The sequence below is a fragment of the Mangifera indica genome, unplaced genomic scaffold (assembly GCF_011075055.1).
Source record: "Mangifera indica cultivar Alphonso unplaced genomic scaffold, CATAS_Mindica_2.1 Un_0054, whole genome shotgun sequence".
NCBI classification, from domain to species: Eukaryota; Viridiplantae; Streptophyta; class Magnoliopsida; order Sapindales; family Anacardiaceae; genus Mangifera; species Mangifera indica.
This window is the reverse complement of record NW_025401146.1, coordinates 21,649-42,203: the sequence shown is the minus strand read 5'-3', so window position 1 is coordinate 42,203 and position 20,555 is coordinate 21,649. Positions and strand designations below refer to the sequence as shown.

General features: G+C 29.1%; 1 protein-coding gene across 1 annotated transcript; it reads right to left on the bottom strand.

Annotated features, from left to right (window-relative positions):
- Positions 1-9,232: 9,232 nt before the first annotated feature.
- LOC123206965 (cucumisin-like) lies at positions 9,233-13,479 on the bottom strand. The gene is made up of 9 exons (XM_044624260.1): positions 13,388-13,479; positions 12,746-12,840; positions 12,401-12,644; positions 10,870-11,383; positions 10,689-10,789; positions 10,381-10,599; positions 10,176-10,287; positions 9,861-10,074; positions 9,233-9,765 (listed from the first exon to the last, which is right to left on the bottom strand). Exons 1-9 carry the CDS (start codon positions 13,462-13,464, stop codon positions 9,233-9,235), a joined length of 2,109 nt encoding a protein of 702 aa, XP_044480195.1. The 5' UTR covers positions 13,465-13,479.
- Positions 13,480-20,555: the final 7,076 nt, after the last annotated feature.

Sequence of the window (20,555 nt, the reverse complement as noted above, 5' to 3'; positions counted from 1 at the left end):
AGTTATTAACTGAATATTTGAAGGAGAAATTATAGGGAAGTTCAAAATTTTATTGGACATTTACCTTTATTCTAAGTTTAATTTGTGCAATTTTTATAGCTTTTTTAGAATATTTTTTGCTGCTCTTGTATACTAGAAATATACGTATGAAATTGATACCTTTTATTCATCATCCACCCTTGAAAATTATATCATGCCCTGAAGTGAGCAAATTGCATGCATACCCGTGAGATGTTACAATGTTTCAGTCCTACAAAATTAACCTTTATGTTCCGAAGCTGGAGTTTATTAATAATGGGGATGCCTATATTGTAGTTACAAATTTTTTTTTTTTTTTTTGTGTAGTTACAAATACTTGCTTTCATATTTCTTTTTAACCCACCTTGTTCTGTTGAGGAGATGAAGCTATTTGAGCTTTACACCATCCTGGGGCAATGCCAGTGATAAAGTCTACTCGTTGATTAGATATTGATTTATATATTTTTAATTTAAAATCATTAAATCACATAATGATATGTTAATTTATAATTTATTTACATAGTTTTATTGGCAAATCAATCATACTGGAGAGAACCCAGGACTTTGAGATTTGATTTTCTAATCTTGGAGTCGTATGATGAGGAAAACAACTTCAACGGTAGGATTTAGACAGGATTGCCAGAAAAACAATGTCCTTTTCGAAGAGAGATCTATTTCACCAGGGAAGAAATATGCATTAGGTATTTTATGTAAATGGTGGTAGATTACAAGACTCCACGTGCCAATGTTTGATCATCATTGAAGTAAAAAGTGTTCACGCTGTAAATCTTTTCAAGTATTTGATTAAATAGTAAAAGGCGTTGCCTTATTGGAAAGGCTAAGAGTTTATCCTTAAATACAAAAGAATTCCATAACCTACTCCTAACCTACCGAAAATATTCTAACTCCTAACGTACCTATCGATCCTTGATATGATGTATTCGATGTGCATACCCGTAAAACAAGTAACCAAAATAATATGATTTTTCTTTTTTTCACATTCGTTTTATAATACACACCCTTTTTTTTTTTTTTTTTTTTACGTAAGTTTATATTTATTAAAAATTAAAGACTCTAACGTAAAATAAAAATAATATAAGTAAATAGTATATAAATATGATAGATTAAATTTTAACATAAATTAATTGATTTTGTGTAATCTGAGTTTCAATCTCCATACTTATAGATTCAATATATTTAACATATTATTAGAGTTTGCACCTAACCAAACGCTTAACCACCTATGGTATTTGCATATGAGGAAACAATATGTTTTTCTAAATTTGTTTTATTATACACAATAGATCTGCCCCAGATTTTCTGTTAGTTTAAGTTGAATTCAACTCAAGATTATAGCTTATAATTTTCTAATTGGTTAAGTTTTCATTTTCAAGGTTTTTTCATATTACAGAAATTGCATTATGGAATCTGTCGACACAGTTTTCAAAGGAAATATTTTGAATATAAGTCCTATTGGTAGTTGCATGTATCACTCAAGTGAACTTCGTTCCGTTTTGATAGGTTTGTCAATGTGATTAGAATTCATTAGTAAGCCGTATTATTTACAATTTCCTCGAGAAATAATGGGCTCTAGAACATTGTTAACTTGGACTATTGAGAAGCCAAATTTATCTAGGCCGAAGGACTATTTTCCATCCAAGTTTAGTTGCATTCTTAAATGTATATTTGTGAGATTTAAAAAATCTGAAATTTTTAATTGAGATTAAATTTTTTTTTTGTTAGAAATAGAGATAAAATCGTTATTTTACTAATAATATAAAAATATAAAATTTATTATATTTTCTCTCTAAATTTTAAAAACTCACATTTCACTCTTACTTAACTTTAAAAAGTCACATTTCTCTCTTTAAACCTTAAAGTTTTTTTTTCTTCTCTTCGGCCATCCTCTCTGACTAGGGTTGGATTCGAGCCGAGCTTTGCTCGGCTCGGTTCGGTTCGAGCCCGAAACAAGCTTGGCTTAGCCGAGCTCGAATTGGCTCGATAGATTTTTTTAAAATTTTTTTATACAAAACGGCGTCGTTTTGATTAATATATATTAAAAATGACGTCGTTTTGATAAGAAAAAACTAACCGAGTCCAACTAAAACGAGTCAAACCGAACGCGAGTCAAAAACGAGCTGAGTCGAGCTCGAGCTGAACTCGAGCCGCTCATATATGAACCGAACTGAGCTCGGCTCGGCTCGAATCCAGCCCTATCTCTGACACTAACAATCTCCCCTCTCCACTTTGCCTATAATAAAAAATTCTAACAACAATTGATTCATCAGTAGAACTTCAGGTATTTCAAATCCCGCGGGTATAACTTTGAAAACACAATTAAACTTAGGTGGGAAATAGTCCTTTGCCATTTATTTTCTATTATTTTCCGAAGGCTAGGTGCTTAATTTCCTCTTTATTATGTAATTCGTAAATTAATTAATGTATAGCTTAATAGCAACCTGATCTCACTACTAATAATATGGTTAAAATTTTATAGAACTTATTAAATGTTATTTGCATGATCTAATTAAGTTGCGAATTGGTTTATTATAAGGTTTTCAAATAAAACTTTTTCTCTTAATTATGTTAATGTTACGTGCAGAAGTTGAGAATATTTTCTCTAGTGTAATTAATGTATGCTTGAACATTGAAATTGTTCCACTTTGCAGGCCAATATTCTCTCAAATTGTCAAACTTTAACCTTCCAAAAAGTTAATGCAAAAGTAAAACATAGAACCAAAACTCAGATCAGACTAATTAATCAGTTAAACTATGAATTAATCTATAATCTAATTTAGTTTATATATAAATATTGATTTATTTAAATTGATTAAATTTAGTAAACTCATTGAACCAAAAAAACTATTTAATACTAATAAAACTGGATTTACATAATACTATACAATTTTTATCTTATTAAATTTAAAAGAGTTATTATTTATAAGATCTTAATTAAATTAATGACAAAATTTATAATTATTATTTTTTTATCTATATAATAGAGTATTAATTATTTAATTAATATATTTGAAATTATATTTTATATGTTTTATGTTTAAAAAATATGATAAATGTTTAATACTATTCAGTAAATATATAATAATTTGATAATATATTGAACTAATTGGATATTCGATTAATTAGTCAAATTACGAACCCAAATCCCCATTATTCTCGCTATGTTTTAGAGAAAATCAAGATATTAATAAACAAGTACTAGATTGACAAAAATTAACTCCATACTTACATTCATAACAAAATTAAATTTCAAAACGTCAAATTTTATTATATTGATTTCCATGGATTTTAGTGGAAATTATGGAGGTAATTGTCAAACCGAAAGAAGTCAGGATCGCACATATTCTAAGTTTCTGGAACATAGGCAAATTTGCCAAGTAGGCAGATGGAGTTTTCACATGTCTAGACTGCATCAAAGCTTTAATCTTCAACACATGTTTATCGTTGGTGACAAAATTAAATTAAATTGACGATTCGAAGTCTTCGATGATATAAATGCATGCAGTTTTGCATGTATCAACTGTTTTAATTATCTACCTTTCTATACAGATTGATCGAACAAATTAATGATTTCATATTAAAGAATAAATGCCTACTTTGAATAAATTATTGATAGCATGCATTGAATGATTTCATATTAAAGAATCTGCCCATATTTCATCTTGTTTTCTTCTCAATGATTAAAAGGAAAATTCTATGAAATTAACGTTTGTAGTATTGTGAAATCACGAGTACTTCAATATTGCCCATCACAGTTTCTCCAGTCGGCAAGGCAGCAGAGTAGGACCAATTAATTTTGATTACATTACAAGTCATCTCCTACGTATAAGTCAAAGTATTTATATGAATTAAGGCTTTGGACGGATAAATGCCAGGATATAGTGACTAAATCTATACCCATTATATTGCAAAATTTAGAGTTTCACACACATAACGAGATAAGTCAGGGTTTTACATATGTGACAGATATTTGAATCTAAACATTTTCTTTAAAAATTTTAATAATCTATTAGTTTTGTTAACCTTTGGACAAACTTTATACTTATCGAACCTAATAATTTTACGACCAATTATAGTGGTGATCATTTTTATTCATTTTGAACAGAGCCGGAAGGACCAAATTGTAGTTTCGTTAATCTTATATTAATTATGTGTTATGCTACAGGTTGCAGTTATGCGTGAAGTAGGTAGCCGTTTCTTTATTGCGTAGTTCCAATTTTCTTGAAAGCTAAGCTACCTTAAATTCAGAGCTCTCTAAATAGACAACTGCCTGAATATTGACAATTGCCTGAATATCATGTGGGATTTAAGCACAGAACTCTGACATTGGGAGGCAAAGATTCATAATCAACGAAGCTTGAGTGAAAATAAAGGGAATTTCAAACATAAAAGAGTAAAAGTTCAAATCTCTTTTGACAATATTTTGAGTTTAAATTTTTGGCTTACCGGTTTTTCATCTGTTTTGGTATTTGCCTGGAGATTATCTTTCCGGGAATTTTTATTAAGCTCTTTCCTATATCCTTTGCTTTATGATTAATTTTGCCAACTCAATGAAAACTAACAAGAAAAAAACTTAATCTTATTAAACTCCACAACCAAACTGAAAATAAAGTACATAATGCAGCTGACAATCTTATTGTATATATATATGTATATAAAGTACATAAAGAAGATCAGATCAGTGAAAATATTTCCATGGAAGACATTTGAGCTTTAAGCAAGAGCCTTCCCATGTGTTTGTGCATTCACCTCCTTCGCCATCACAGCACTTACACTCAACTCCAAGGCTGGCAAACGTCTTCGAATACCCTGCATACGATAATCACAAAACAAACTATTATATTTTAATTTGATTAATTACAGAAAGAATCGATTAACGCATGCAGCTTTTGATTACCAGGATGATTTACGAACACTGGCCTGCTGGCTTCTGCAACTCCACTGTTTGGAGAATGAGCAAGGGCAACCATCACCAAGAGCACAACAAACAACTGAAAGCCCTTGTGCATGGCCATATTTATAAACTAAACTTCTTAAACTTGCGAGCTGTTCTGTATTGTAATGAAGAAAAGAAGGGATTATTTTTGCTTAGTTGCTTTGCTCTGATAATTGTTAATTGAAGAGTTTTGGCTGTATTTATAATTGAATGGTAGGCATCCTTGGGAAAGAATGTGGTTGCAAAGATACGCGCTAATTTCTTGTCTCCTTTAAGACTTCTTAAACTGGGACCTGCATGTAGGGTTTGAAACCATGACCATGAATTTTTACCACGAAAAATCTTGTCTTCTTCTTCCTCCATTCTTTACCGTTAATTTCCCTTTTTACTATTTAACGGAGGAGATATTTGAAACGGGAAAATTTTTCTTACTCTAATTACTAAAGAAATGAAAATGTTAAGAGGACATTAATATATGCTTAGTTGAAACTACTGGTATAAATAATGAAAGACTAGTTTACTATGTGTATATTTTAAGTATATAAAATAAATATATAAATAATATATTATTATGTAATTAAATATTATTTTATTTTTAATTTAAAATCATTCAATTATATAATAATAAATTATTTATATATTTATTTTATATATTTAAAATATATACATATAATTTTAATTACGGTAAAATGTAAAAGATATTTTAATGTAAAAACTAGCTGTTGGAAGAATTTTGATTACTAAGTCAGAGCGTTTCGACGACTCTTTTCAAATTGAGCCCCATGATGTATGTTGCCTTAACGTGAACTCCGGCGTGAGGACAAAGAAAAAGATTAAATAATGTAGAGAAAGTCTTTATTTTATCATTTAAATTGTAATTGATGATGTATCAGAACGTCATCGTTTGATAAAACACTTGCAGACTGACTTCTTCAACATAATCAGTGGCCTCCCTGTTTGCATTTCGGCGATGATTCTTAAATTATACGTTCAAGAAGATTTGATTGGCGTAAAATTATGGGTAAACATATTTAATATATAATTTGATTATATAAATATTATTATATAATTAAATAATTTTAAATTAAAAATAAAAATAATATTGAACTATTTAATAATATATTATTTATATATCTAAATTATACCCATAATTTTAACTATTCCTTCTAATAATCAAACTTATTAAATCATTGAGTTTCGAGATTTTTACATTTGGGTTTGAGGTTTTATTGAGGAACAAATTTAAAATACTATTTTTTCAGAGAGTTCCTCGTAACAATTTATTTTCCATGATAATATGATGGGCAGTTTTACATCTCATATACAATCTAAATATAGATATAGAACTTCACACGATTTAGAAATTTATAAAAAAAATTCAGATTGGAAGTGGCTTTTATCAAATTCTAAGAGAGATTTTTAATATTTGAAAAGAGTTTCCTAAAAGAATTTAGAAAATTTAAAGAAAAGATTTTCCTAGCAACAATGAAAAAATTGAAGAAAGTCTCGGAAATTGATCTTCATTTAATTCATGAGACATAACCTCGTAAAATTTAAATTTATTTATTTATAAAAAATAAATAATATTATATATACCTATTTTAAATATATAAATGTATATATATTTATATATATTATTATATAATTAAATTTTATTTTAATTTTAATTTAAAATTATTTAATTATATAATAATATATATTAAATATGTACATATTTATATATTTAATATAGTTTTATTAAATTTGTAATTCACTTTAGTAATTAACTGTTAAAAGTGTTTGACCAGTTTCTCCTTGGCAGCGTGGCCTTGACTCTAATTTATTTGATTGTCATGCATTTACATCTTACACATGGTAAAGTCGAAATTAGTGTGTTGATTGATTGAAAAAAGGTCTATTTCCCACTCAAATTTTAGTCTACCATAAAAATTATACCTATAATTAATAAAAAGTTTAAATATTCATCTATGAACTGATTATTATTTAAATTTTTTGTCAAAAAGAAGAGTAAAATCATTATTTTATTTATAAACCTTAAAACTTTATAATGTATATCATTTTTCCCTTTCTTAGGTTTTAAAACTAATATTTAAAAACTAATACTTTAACCCATTTTGAAAGTTTGAAAAGTTTAAATTTCATCTTTATATTTTGTTTTCCATCTCAAACCACTATTATTCTGACCGACGATAGATGTTTTCCACCTATCATTCAAATTTGACCACAAAAGACAGCCACCCACAACGACGAAGGATGATAAACATTGTCTAGAAGACATGATGAAGGACCACTCATTGTCATCCTTCGTTGCATTGTCCTTTGTTGTCATGTCATCTTTGATCTCTTCTTTCTAATTTGGGTAATGTTTTATTATCAAAATAAGAAAATTACATTGAAGATAGATTACTGGATATAAATGATTACTAAGTTTGATTAAATTTGATAAAAATTAATGGTATAAATAATTAATATGTTTGGTTAACGGTAATAAAATAATACTAGTATATTATTTTACATAAATGCCCTTGAATATAATTATTTTAAATATTTTTTATATTAATTAAAAATAAATTTATTTTTGTCTTAAAAAATTAATAAATAATAATATAATTATAATAAAATCAAGATTACTTTAGTAATTTTTTAATACCCAAGGTAAATGTAGTAATTAGATTACCACCTATATTATCTGTCATGTCAGCATTGGTAATAGAAAATTACCGTAATCTTTTTTTACTAACAAACCAAACAAGGTAATGTAAGTAATAAAAGATAGATTACTAAAGTAATCTTTAAAACACTGTAACCAAATAGCTCTTAAGGGTAAATGTTAGTTTTCTAAACTAAGGAGAGAAAATGATATAAATTTTAAGGTATTAGGGTTTATAGGTAAAATGATAATTTTATCCCTGTCTCTAATTGAAAATTTTAATGACAGTTAATCTATAGGTAAGTATTTAGATTTTTCATTTATTATAGGTATTATTTTGAGATTAGACTAAAACCTTGATAGAAAATTGTCCTTTTCCCTTGAATTTTTCAATCTGATCAACAGTATTGCTGCTCTTTTTTTTGAGTAAATCCTACTTCTAAGACTAAGAAGACCCAAAAATATAGAATTCAAGGTTCTTTCAATAAAAATATGGATCTTAGTGGGGTTTTATCTATTTAATTAATTTTTTATTTGTTTTTCTTGTTAAGTAATTGGTGAGGATTAAAATATATAAAAGAAGCCATTCATGTCAAAACAAGTCAAGAAAGAACTCATTGGAGCAGTTTCCTGGATTCAGACTGGATTCTTCCGAGACTATCCTTTCGAAGCCACTTTTTCAACTAATAAATTGAAAGGGAAATTTATTGGAATTACCACAATTAGGGAAACTAAAAAAACTAAGCAATTTTTTTGGGTGTTAAATGGATATAATTAAAACTCATAATTTAAAATTAAAATTACCCCCCTTCCCCTTTTACATAAACATAAGCGTTTACCAATAAAAAAGTTTCACAATCAAACCCTACAAGATTTAACATACTCCCACTCAAATTTTAATTTCGTAATTTCAAATTTAAAAAAGAAAGTTCATTATATCAAAATATTTATACAAATATTAATTTAAAACTTTATTTATTGATTGATTGTATATTATTTTGTGGTGCGTTGAATATAATTTTTAATAGTGTGTCAAAATAAAGAGTGATAGAAAAACATGGGGGGTCTCTGATTTTTTAACCGTAAGGATAAACTAATATTTTACCACGTTGTTCGTAAGAGAGCTTATGTTAGGGGCTCTCGTTATAATGTCAAATTGTTGGTATATAAATTTACACCAAGAAGTAATTTACTAAACCAGTAAAATTTAAGTACAAAAATATAAAAAATTAAAATGTATAAAGAAAAAATAAATAATTTTTACGTGGTTTGATTTAAAAAAAAAAACTCTAATGGCTTATGTTCACAGTATCGTAATTGAGTTGATATAATTATTTTACAAGAAAATTCACTAATATATATGATGATAATAGTTGACTTGTCTGTCTTTTTTTAATTTTTGAGATCTATCACTGTTCATATTTATAGTAAAAGGGTTAAATTTGAATAAATATAGTAATTATAAAAGATAATTTTAATAGTATATTAAACACAATTACAATCACAACAACAATTAATCCAGAATCAGAAAAATTCCCAGGTGAATAAACAGTATTATTTTGATTAGCCTAATGGCTATTGACGCAAACCAAATACAATTAGTATGATTTTTAGCTTGACACAAGATACACAATGATGGGGCTCCTCACTTGATGAACACCATCATCCCAGACTAAAGAAGCAGACGCTACGGATTGGCCTATTGCTCCTTCAACGGTGAGTTTAAAGGATTGCTTTTCTCCCAGAGATCTGAAATTTAGAGTGTCAGGTTTTGCCTGGATTTTGAGTCCTTCCGGGGTTGTCACAGAAGCTTTATAAATAGACGATGGTGATCCGACATTCGTTACAACGCGATTAAAGACCTGACTAATACTCTGTGATCTTGATGTTTCGGCAGAAATGGCAAACGAAGGATAGTTAAGATCCCAAACTGTTCCATTAATTGTTTTTGAGCAACTACTGTTGTCACCAGTAACAAGCCGAAGAATTGAGTTCTTGTATCCTTGGCCACATAAGAATTTTATGTAATCAATGCCCTCAGTGTCATACACCAAACCGGGATTTAGAGCTCTAATGGGATTTATTTGGCCTGCGCCATAAGCAAATTCAGCTTCCGGGTTTGATTCTGAACTCATAGGAGTAGCTGCAAAGAGCAAATAAGAAAAAGTGTTAAACTAAAATGAAAGTTAATTTGGGAAGATCAACAGTACAACTTTTAGCCAATTATATTAGTAATACCAGTAGTCATTAAAGCGGATCTGATAGCATCAGGGGACCATGTTGGGTGAAAGGATTTGACGTAGGCAGCTGCCGCAGTAGCATGTGGGCAAGCCATTGATGTCCCCGAGATTATATTGTAAGGAGCAAATCTATTATCCCCTTTAGTTTTAGAAATCGGGTTAACAAGAGACCACGCAGCTAGAATGTCAACTCCTGGGGCAGCTAAATCTGGCTGCGGTGACAGTTAAATGTTGCAAATCGATAGATTAATAATCTCATAACAAATGGAGTCAAATCACTAATGTATATGTAGCTCCATAATCAAGCAGTTACCTTCAGAATATCCAAGGTTACAGGATTTGGACCCCTGGAGGAAAATGAGACTACATAAGGAGCCAATGGGTCATTAGCCTCATGACTCTTAAACAAAGTTGCAGTCGCTTTACTGTGACAGAATAGTTGTTGATAAAATCGTGATCCAATGTTGTATAAGAAGAATTTTTAAAAATTTCCAAGTGGAAAAGGGTTAAAATGAGACCTGGTTGAGCGTAGGTAGCGCATAACTTTGTCACCATCGGCTGTGTCAATGTAAGATGTAGGCAAGGGAAAACTGAATGCAACGTCTCTCTCGTTTTCGCCAATCATCAGAGTACCAGCTGCTCCAGCGTAAAATGGTCCTTTCCCTGTATCCAGAATATCACAAACAACGATTTTTCCCTTCACCAAATTTCGATCCAACGAGTCCTCAGAGCAAAAACTGCATTTTGGCAACAATTCTCATTATTGAAATTTATTTTTGTCTTTTGAGATTCTAATTTATTAATTGAAAAAGAGAAGAAAATTGACCTTGACGAATAATTTGTGTAACCTGCAGAAGTATTTGGCGCATCTCCGCCATAAATAAGAGGAGGCATACCATTAAGAGTAGCTGTGTTTATTGATACTCCCTACAAGCAACAGAAAAATTTTTAAAACCTGAAAAAACTATTTTGCTGTTGGAACTTAACTTGGCATGGCAGTTAATTACCTGGTAAGTTCGGTTGTTTCCCAATTGCAGCGTGGTAAAAAACTTCCTATCAATGGTGCTAGCGGCCACAGAAAGAAACCATGGAGCAACATTGGTGATACTTCCAGGAGAAGGGCCATAATTGCCAGCAGAAGCAGACGTTAATATCCCCTTCCTCATGGCGTGAAAAGCTCCAATGGCTGTTGCATCAAAGAAATACTCTCTAGAAATTGGCCCTCCAATTGAAATAGATATAATGTCTACGCCATCAGCAATGGCATCATCAAATGCAGCAAGAATGTCAGCATCGTAGCAACCGTCTGACCAGCATACTTTGTACACCGCAATACGAGCTGATGGGACGCCGCCCCTGGCGGTTCCCCTGGCAAGCCCGTATAGACTTGCCTTGCTAACCAAGTTACCGGCTGCTGTTGATGCAGTGTGCGAGCCATGGCCATGCCCATCCCTTGGAGAAATTATGTCACCTGGAGGAAATTGTCCATCACTTCGGTAGTATTTTGCCCCTATGATTTTGCTGCATAACGGACGTCGTGTTGTAAGAAACATGGATGGCGGTTGGAAATTAGTCTGAAAATGTTACGGTTAGACCTTACTGGGTGTATGGGCCCATTGTGGAAACTAGAAACTTGAGCGGGCAAGAAATCTTTTTAAAATATCAAAAAAATAAAAAAATATCAAATCCCCAACTAATTTAAAAAAGGAAAGAAAATAAATAACACTTTTCCACCCAATGTTTGGCCTAAAACTTTGATAGAAATAATATTTTTCACCAAAAATCAAACTCAATTTTAAAAAAATCTAATAGATTAACAGTAAAATAATAGTTTTACATGATCCACTAAGATTCAATTTTATATCGCTTCGATTCGTCAAAAAAAGGTAGTTTTATTATTCTTAATTTAAAAAAATAAAAAGACAACTTTCTACCATATTCAAATATTTCAAACATGATAATTTAACTCTTAAAAATATTTAAAAACTCACAAATTAATCTTTGGAATCTTTTTAAAGCCCCATATTTTTCAAAGCTATAATATGACCATAATAGTTGTTTTATTAAGAGCAAAATACACATAATTTGTTATATTTGTTCCATTTTTTAGGTGTAATTGTTATTTTTTAAATTATCAGGTGTAGATTAATATTTCAAAAAAATTTCAAAGACCCCCCATTTTTTAAAATTTCCAATAACCCCTTAAAGTTTCAAAAAGATATCAATATTTTTTAAAATTATAGTTTATCCCCTAATAAATAATTATGTGACAAAATCACTCCTATTTATAGCTAGAGAGGAAGAAGTGGAAGTGGTTTTTTTTTAAAATAAAAATAAGAGGTTTTTTTTTTTTTATAATTTAGATATTTAAAAGATTGTTTATTGTTAATGTAAGATTATATGATAATTAAAAAAAATAATTGGAATAAAATGGTAACTTTACATCCTAATATTGTTGACAAAGTTTAATTTTGAATGTAAAAGTGTTATTTATGTTAATTAATTAATTGGCGTAATTAATTAACAAATGCGATTTACTTGTTGCAAGTGAAATTGGAGGAGGCTTGGCAAGTGCCCTTCCATTTGGTGGGCAGTGGGCCGAAGCCTTTATCATCAAAGCTAGAAGACTCCGGCCAAATTCCAGTGTCAAGCATTCCGACGATGATGTCACCTTCAATTGTTGCTCTTCGAACTTGTCGAGGAAAACCTATAAAATCCCATGACCTTGTTGTATGGAGATTTCTCTTTCGGTTTGGAAATACTGATGCTACGCCCCGCAACACTAATCATAAATATCAAGGCTACAATATTAATACACCAAAGTTGAACTTATAAATTAATTTGAAAGAAAATGATATTATAATTTAATTAATGTCCACCCACTGGCCATTTTTCGAGCTTCATCCTCAGTCAGCTTCACCACAAATCCCTGGAAACTTCTCTTGAAGACGCGCAGTAGAGATTCCGGACCAATGTTGCTGAAACCATTAATACAGATGTGACTATCTTTAGTTTTAATTAACTCCAAGTCGAATATGCAGGAGATAGGCTTGTATTGTTATTTAATTTTGAACCCTGATGCAGTCATTAATTAAAAAAGTATACATTTATAAACCTGACAGCAACCGCGTTGAATATAAAACAAAATGAAGCCAAACTAAAATTACAGTTGAATGTTAGGATTCAAGTGTAAGATATAAAATTTGTATTTCATGTTAGAAAATAAGAGTGTTTAGGATAGAATTTATATAATTTTGGGTTATTCAATCTCAATAACAAGTTTATGAAATATGAATTCTTCCGTAATTCATATTATTTGATATCAAAGTTATCACCATGTCTCTCAACCACAATTATGTGACGAGGGTGGTGATATCTACAGTGCAGTATTTCGAAGTTAACACATACCCTGCATGGGCGTTGGGGGCTACTAAGCCACGTACAAGGCACGAGCCTTGGATTTTCACATCTTAATAACTAGCAATAACAGCATGCACGTATTTTGATAATCTAATTATGGTTAACCTGCCAAGAACTTCCCGTAGCATGCTTAAGTGAAGAGCAGAGGCGGAGATGATTTCGCCCTCTGGCTGGTTTCCCATGTAAACAATATAAGCCTGCACCATATATTGAATATTATAAAGCGGACGTAAATAGGAAAAACATAACTCATCACTTAGCTGAAGCCGATGATTTTCTTAAAGAGATAACCTTTACCTGTCGATTGTCTTGGGAAAAAGTGTTGTTGATGAGCAAAGTAAAGGTAAGACTGTACAGGATCGGCAGCCATAAGAGAAGAGAGATTTTGTTTCTCATTGGAATCATTCAGACGAAAGCCTTCTCTGCCTAGTAGAGGTATCACGAAAGACTTTTATAGAGGAGATTATTAATAATTAAGTCCTTTAGGATATTTAGAGATAAAGCCTGGATGGCTTAATAAAAATTTTTTGATAGTTAAGATTCTAGTCCTTATTTCAATTACTGAAAGTTACTTGAAAAAATTCTTTAGAATTTCTATTATATGATTTATCTTATGTAGGTATCATTTATATGAATTAATAAAAAATTGTTTCATTTAATTATTCACATTCTAGACGTAAATACATGACATAATTTCATTCTGGAATCAGGCAGAAATTAATTAATTTGGGGAATAATACAAAATTTTGGATGATGAAGACAACGATGTTGATAAGAGAAGTCAAATGAAGACTTTATCAAAGCCCAGAAACAAATTGGTCCAATGAATTAGCAGTCCTTCAACTTTGACAATTTGTAAATATTTTTATGTTAAAGATTGCTTTGTCATGTACAATCGGCATCAGGAAAAAGATTTATTCCAAGTATATTGACACAAATTTTAACTGGTCTCCTTCCCATAATAATTCCGTGACCTAACATCCAAAATTTTTTTTTTCTTCACAATTTTCGTTCCAAATTATTCACGACCATTTTGTATTTTACAAATTGACCCCATAATCATTTAACCAGATAAATAAAAAAAAGATCTTGATATGTCGTTAAAGAAAATTTGAACTCTACTCTTTTACTACCTAAATTACCTTTCGGGTTCAGCAATTTATTGTTAAAAGTTACATAATGGTATATTATATAATCTAAAAACAATTTTTGTCGCCACAAAAATTATGATAGGTCTTTGCTTTCTTTAGGGGAACAACAAGGAGGTTTCTTGACAATTTCAATTAAAAGAAAATTCATTATGATTTATATCATTACACATAAGAATCTTGTAATTTCGAAAATTAATTGATTAGATATAATCTGCATTTTAATTGAACATTAGAAAAGATTAATGGAAATTTTGCGCTTAATTTTGAAAGTGATGTTAATTAGTATAAATTTGTATCTAAATTACTTATTCAAACTCTTAAAGTTTTTATCATGTAAATTATAAAGATTTGTCCTGGTCGTCACAAAATATAAAATCAAATGTTATTAGCTCATTGCTTACTCTAATCCATATGTTCAAAAGTCCAAATTCTCTCTTTGTCAATTAAGGTCGGTAGAACAAAAATGTTTTTAAAGTGATTTGATTTATTGTTTAAGAGCCTATATATTATATTATGTTATTCAATATTTTAGCTAAAATTCAACATATTCACTATAAGTTATACAAGACAATCACTCTTACATTTCTATACAATCCTTCATTTAGAGGATTAAAGGATGTGTTAATTGGGTAATTATATTAGATATGTTTAGATCTTAAAGTTTTCCAGTTTTTCCTTGAACGACTGTTGTTGATGATTAGATGTAATCAAGAATATGTGAGGGAATAATAAAGACGAGATTTTTACCGTGGTTTGTCTTGACACTTAGGAGTTTATATTCACGATTATGTTATTTCAGACTATAAGAACATCTCTCGATTGAATGGTGATAATATTTACAACAATCAAACTATGTATACACACCTTCAGTATATAATTTAGGTACACAAATGGTTTATTATGATGTGATTAATTTATGTTGAATTAAAGATAAAATAACACATAATTACTTGATAACACATTATTTTGTACCCAAATTGTGTATAAAAAATGTGTATACATAACATTGCTCTATTTACAAATAGGCCAAAAGACTTATTTCGACCCAAGGTTTAATCCATTCTTAAACTCTCATCTGATAAATTTTAAAAACTCAAATACTCACTTGTTAACTATTAAAATTAACAAAATATACTAAATATAAGGGTATAATTATCATTTAACTAATAATATGAAAAAAAAATCTCATTTCCCACCTTAATTTTAAAAAATCACAATTTTCTTGTAGCCTAAGTTTTAAAAATTACATTTTTCTCCTGCTAGGATTTGCAATTTTTCTCTTCCTTCTCTGGCAACTAAAGCTAGCTAACCTCCCATCTCTATTGGTGTTATGCCTCCGGAATGACCTACAAATGAGTCAATTGATGTACAATCAACACAAATCGCACAGATCTATTTGTTGGTTTATCAGAGATCAGCCAAATCGTTGGTGGGTTGTTTGGGAGACATACCATCGACAGAGATGGGAGGTTATGCAAAATCTAGTAGAAAAAATTTAACTTTTCAAAATTTAGGATAGAGAGAAAATTGTGAGTTTTTAAAGCTAAGGTGAGTAAATGAGATAATTTTTTTTATAATATTACTAGTTAAATGATAATTATATCCTTAAATTTAACGGATTTTGTTAAATTTAATAGCTAATGGATAAATATTTAAGTTTTTAAAACTTAACAAATGAGAATTTAAAAATTGACTAAACCTTAAGTAATATTAAGTCTTTTGGCCTTACAAATAACAAGCCTGGAGAAGGACTTGATTTCGGAGATCTCTAGTGAGGATTGATGTATCTTTGTGAGGGAATCCACATATACCTTAAGGATAATTCTAGATTCTCATGAGCTATTTCTCTTAGATGTCAACGACTTATCTTGGGCTCTTTTATCTTGAGTCCTTATCTTATTCCCTCCAATAGTTTGATCCCCTTTACTTTGTATGATTATTTATATTTATAAGATGAATATAAAGAGTTACATTTTTATTAACTATAATTCAAATCTAAATTTCACAATTAACTTTTTATTCTATTATATTGGAGATAGGATAACAATCTTATCTTGAATATGTTTAGTAGACATGGGGTAAAGATGGAATGTAGGCTACCAGGTCGCTTCCTCTAGGTAAAAAAATTGTATCTATATGTCGAGTTATTAATTGCTATTCCTATAGCTTGTCTCTTTATCAGGTATCAATTTATGAATTTTATTAAAGAAAAGTTTTGTTATATAAGAAAACTCATAGATACTTATGATATTTTGATCAAATATAAAAATATGATATCCAATTAACAACAAAACAAATAAATCTTAATAAAGATAATTGTTTTTTTTCTAAAGTTTAGGCGAATACATTTAAACTGATTCATTCCAATTGAGAATAACTATGTTTTGCTTTATATTTGTTATACGGTCTAAACTTATTATTTACCAAACACATAAATATAATATTCGAAGTAATCAATGATTAGTGGACAAATACCATACTAACTTGTATGTCAACACAAGACACAAACACCTCTTAGTCCCGTTCATAAATTATAATGAGAAAATAAAAGTCATTACTTACCATGATTCTCACAATCTTTTTATAATTAAATGATAATTTTTTATTATTTTAGAATAACTTTTCATAATTTCATCAATTGCAAGTCTCATAACTTTTCATTCACTTACCATATGAACGTATGTCAAATTATATAACTTTACACTTTATATAAACAGTTACTCATGCAACTGTACCCTACACAAATATAAATTTAAAAGAGTGGGGAGGCTAAAGAAAAGACACTTCTTGCATCTAATCAACACTAGCACTGTAGTATCGATCTTTCCTTGTGTCTGTTCGGCCTCTTACACTACATTTCATAACAATTTACTATGCTTGTTGTCGGTGCTACGGTCATCACCGACAATGTTGCGCCTGATTTAGATGTCTACTTGCTCTTTCACTTGGACCTCGGCTTCAGTTACTGCTGCATTCCAAAAGCTCTTTCAAATAACTCTTGACAGTTTCGCTCTCTTCAATTCAAAGTTGAAATTTATCCATTAAAAGATATAATATTACATACATAGCCGTCAGAAAATAATGAAAATATAAAATATTTGAGTTGGAAATTTTATTTTATTGAAATATTACAATTATTTAGATTATCAGGTATTTATTTGAACATACCGAGTTTTGCTGGTTACGTCCCACAATGAAAGCCGTTTTAGATGCCTTTCCTTTAGTTATTCTGAATCCTCTCTCGGCCTGTGTAAACCAAACTATGCTCTCTCTCTTCTCCCTTCACCTGCACCTCTCTCACGGCAATATTTTCAAGAAACAAAACATCTGATTTCTGTAACGACTCTTTTCAAATTGAGCCCCATGATGCATGTTGCCTTAACGTGCACTCCGGAGTGAGGACAAAGAAAAAGATTGATTAATGTAGAGAAAGTCTTTATTTTATCATTTAAATTGTAATTGATGATGTATCAGAACGTCATCGTTTGATAAAACACTTGCAGACTGACTTCTTCAACATAATCAGTGGTCTCCCTGTTTGCATTTCGGCTATGATTCTTAAATTATACGTTCAAGAAGATTTGATTGGCGTAAAATTATGGGTAAACATATTTAATATATAATTTGATTATACAAATATTATTATATAATTAAATAATTTTAAATAAAAAATAATATTTAATTATTTAATAATACATTATTTATAAACCTAAATTATATATAAAAATTATATATATATATATAACTGTGTTTACTTATTGAAATATGATCTCTTGCATTAATATTCAATAAACAAAATCACAATATACACAAAAATAGTAAGGGAAACAAAATTTGGCAAATTTAATTATTCCTTCTAATAATCAAACTTATTAAATCATTGGGTTTCGAGGTTTTTACATTTGGGCTTAAGGTTTTATCAAGGAACAAATTTAAAATACTATTTTTTCAAAGAGGTCCTCGTAACAATTAATTTATTTTCCATGATAATATGATGGGCAGTTTTACATCTCATATACAATCTAAATATAGATATAGAACTTCACACGATTTAGAAATTTATAAAAAAATTCAGATTGGAAGGGGCTTTTATCAAATTCTAAGAGAGATTTTTCATATTTGAAAAGAGTTTCCTAAAAGAATTTAGAAAATTTAAAGAAGAGATTTTCCTAGCAACAATGAAAAAATTAAAGAAAGTCTCGGAAATTGATCTTCATTTGATTCATGAGACATATCCTCATTAAATTTAAATTTATTTATTTATAAAAAATAAATAATACTATATATATCTATTTTAAATATATAAATATTTATGTATGTTATTACATAATTAAATTTTATTTTAATTTTAATTAAAAATCATCCAATCATATAATAATATATATTAAATATGTATATATTTATATATTTAAAATGGACATATATAATTTTATTAAATTTGTAATTCACTTTAGTAATTAACTGTTAAAAGTGTTTGACCAGTTTCTCCTTGGCAGCGTGGCCTTGACTCTAATTTATTTAATTGTCATGCATTTACATCTTCACATGGTAAAGTCGAAATTAGTGTGGTGATTGATTTAAAAAGGCACTTTTCCCACCCAAATTTTAGTCTATTATGAAAATTATGCCTATGACCGATAAAAAGTTTAAATATTCATACATAAATTAACTATTATCCAAATTTTCTGTTAGAGGTAAGGATAAAATCGTTATTTTATTTATAAACTTTAGAACCTTACAATGTATATCATTTCCCCCCCTTCCAGGTTTTAAAACTAATATTTAAAAACTAATATTTTAACTCATTTTAAAAGTTTGAAAAATTTAGATTTCACCCTTGTGTTTTGTTTTCCTTCTCTGGCCACCATTATTCTAACTGACGACCGACACTTTTCATCTATCTTTCAAATCTGACTATGAAAGACAGCCACCCACGACGATGAAGGATGACAAAGCGTCATCCTTCATTGTCTGGATAACGAAGGATGACGAAACATCATCCTTCGTTGTCTAGAAGACATAATGAAGGACCACTCTTTGTCATCATTCGTCACATTGTCCTTCGTTGTTGTGTCATCCTTGGCCTCTTCTTTCCGATTTGGGTAATGTTTTATTAGCAAAATAGGAATATTATATTAAAATAAATTACTGAAAAAATTACTAGATATAAATGATTACTAAGTTTGATAAAATTTGGTAAAATTGATGGTATAAATAATTAATATATTTGGTTAACGGTAATAAAATAATACCAATAAATTATTTTACATAAATGTCCTTGAATATAATTATTTTAAATATTTTTATACTATTTATTATATTAATTAAAAATAAATTTATTTTTGTCTTAAAAAATTAATAAATAATAATATAATTATAATAAAATCAAGATTACTTTGGTAATTTTTTAATACTTAAGGTAAAGATAGTAATCAGATTACCACCTATATTATCTGTCATGTCAGTATTGATAATAAAAGATTGTCGTAATCTTTTTTTACTAACAAACCAAACAAGGTAATGTAAGTAATAAAAGATAAATTACTAAGGTAATTTTTAAAACACTATAACCAAATGACTCTTAAGGGCAAATGTTAATTTTCTAAACTAAGGGGGGAAAATGATATAAATTTTAAGGTATTAGGGTTTATGGGTAAAATGATAATTTTATCACTGTCTCTAATTAAAAATTTTAATGATAGTTAATTTATAGGTAAGTATTTAATTTTTCATCTATCATAGGTATTATTTTGAGATTAGACTAAAACTTTGATAGAAAATTGTTATTTTCCCTTGAATTCTTCAATCCGATCAACAGTATTGCTGCTTTTTTTTTGAGTGAATCCTACTTCTAAGACTAAGAAGACCCAAAAATATAGAATTCAAGGTTCATAATTATTTTATTAACAGGAATAAAATAATCTACATTCTCTCAATAAAAATATGGATCTTAGTGGGGTTTTATCTATTTAATTAATTTTTTATTTGTTTTTCTTGTTAAGTAATTGGTGAGGATTAAAATATATAAAAGAAGCCATTCATGTCAAAACAAGTCAAGAAATAACTTGTTGGAGCAGTTTCCTGGATTCAGACTGGATTCTTCCGAGACTATCTTCTCGAAG

Excerpts from the sequence above, each read along its gene's own strand:
- LOC123206965 (XM_044624260.1), bottom strand. The coding sequence starts at position 13,464 with ATGGGAAACCAGCCAGAGGGCGAAATCATCTCCGCCTCTGCTCTTCAC. Across the intron at positions 12,645-12,745 it reads TGAAGCTCGAAAAATGGCCA|TGTTGCGGGGCGTAGCATCA; the intron begins GTGGGTGGACAT and ends ATTTATGATTAG. Across the intron at positions 9,766-9,860 it reads ATCCGCTTTAATGACTACTG|CTACTCCTATGAGTTCAGAA; the intron begins GTATTACTAATA and ends TGCTCTTTGCAG.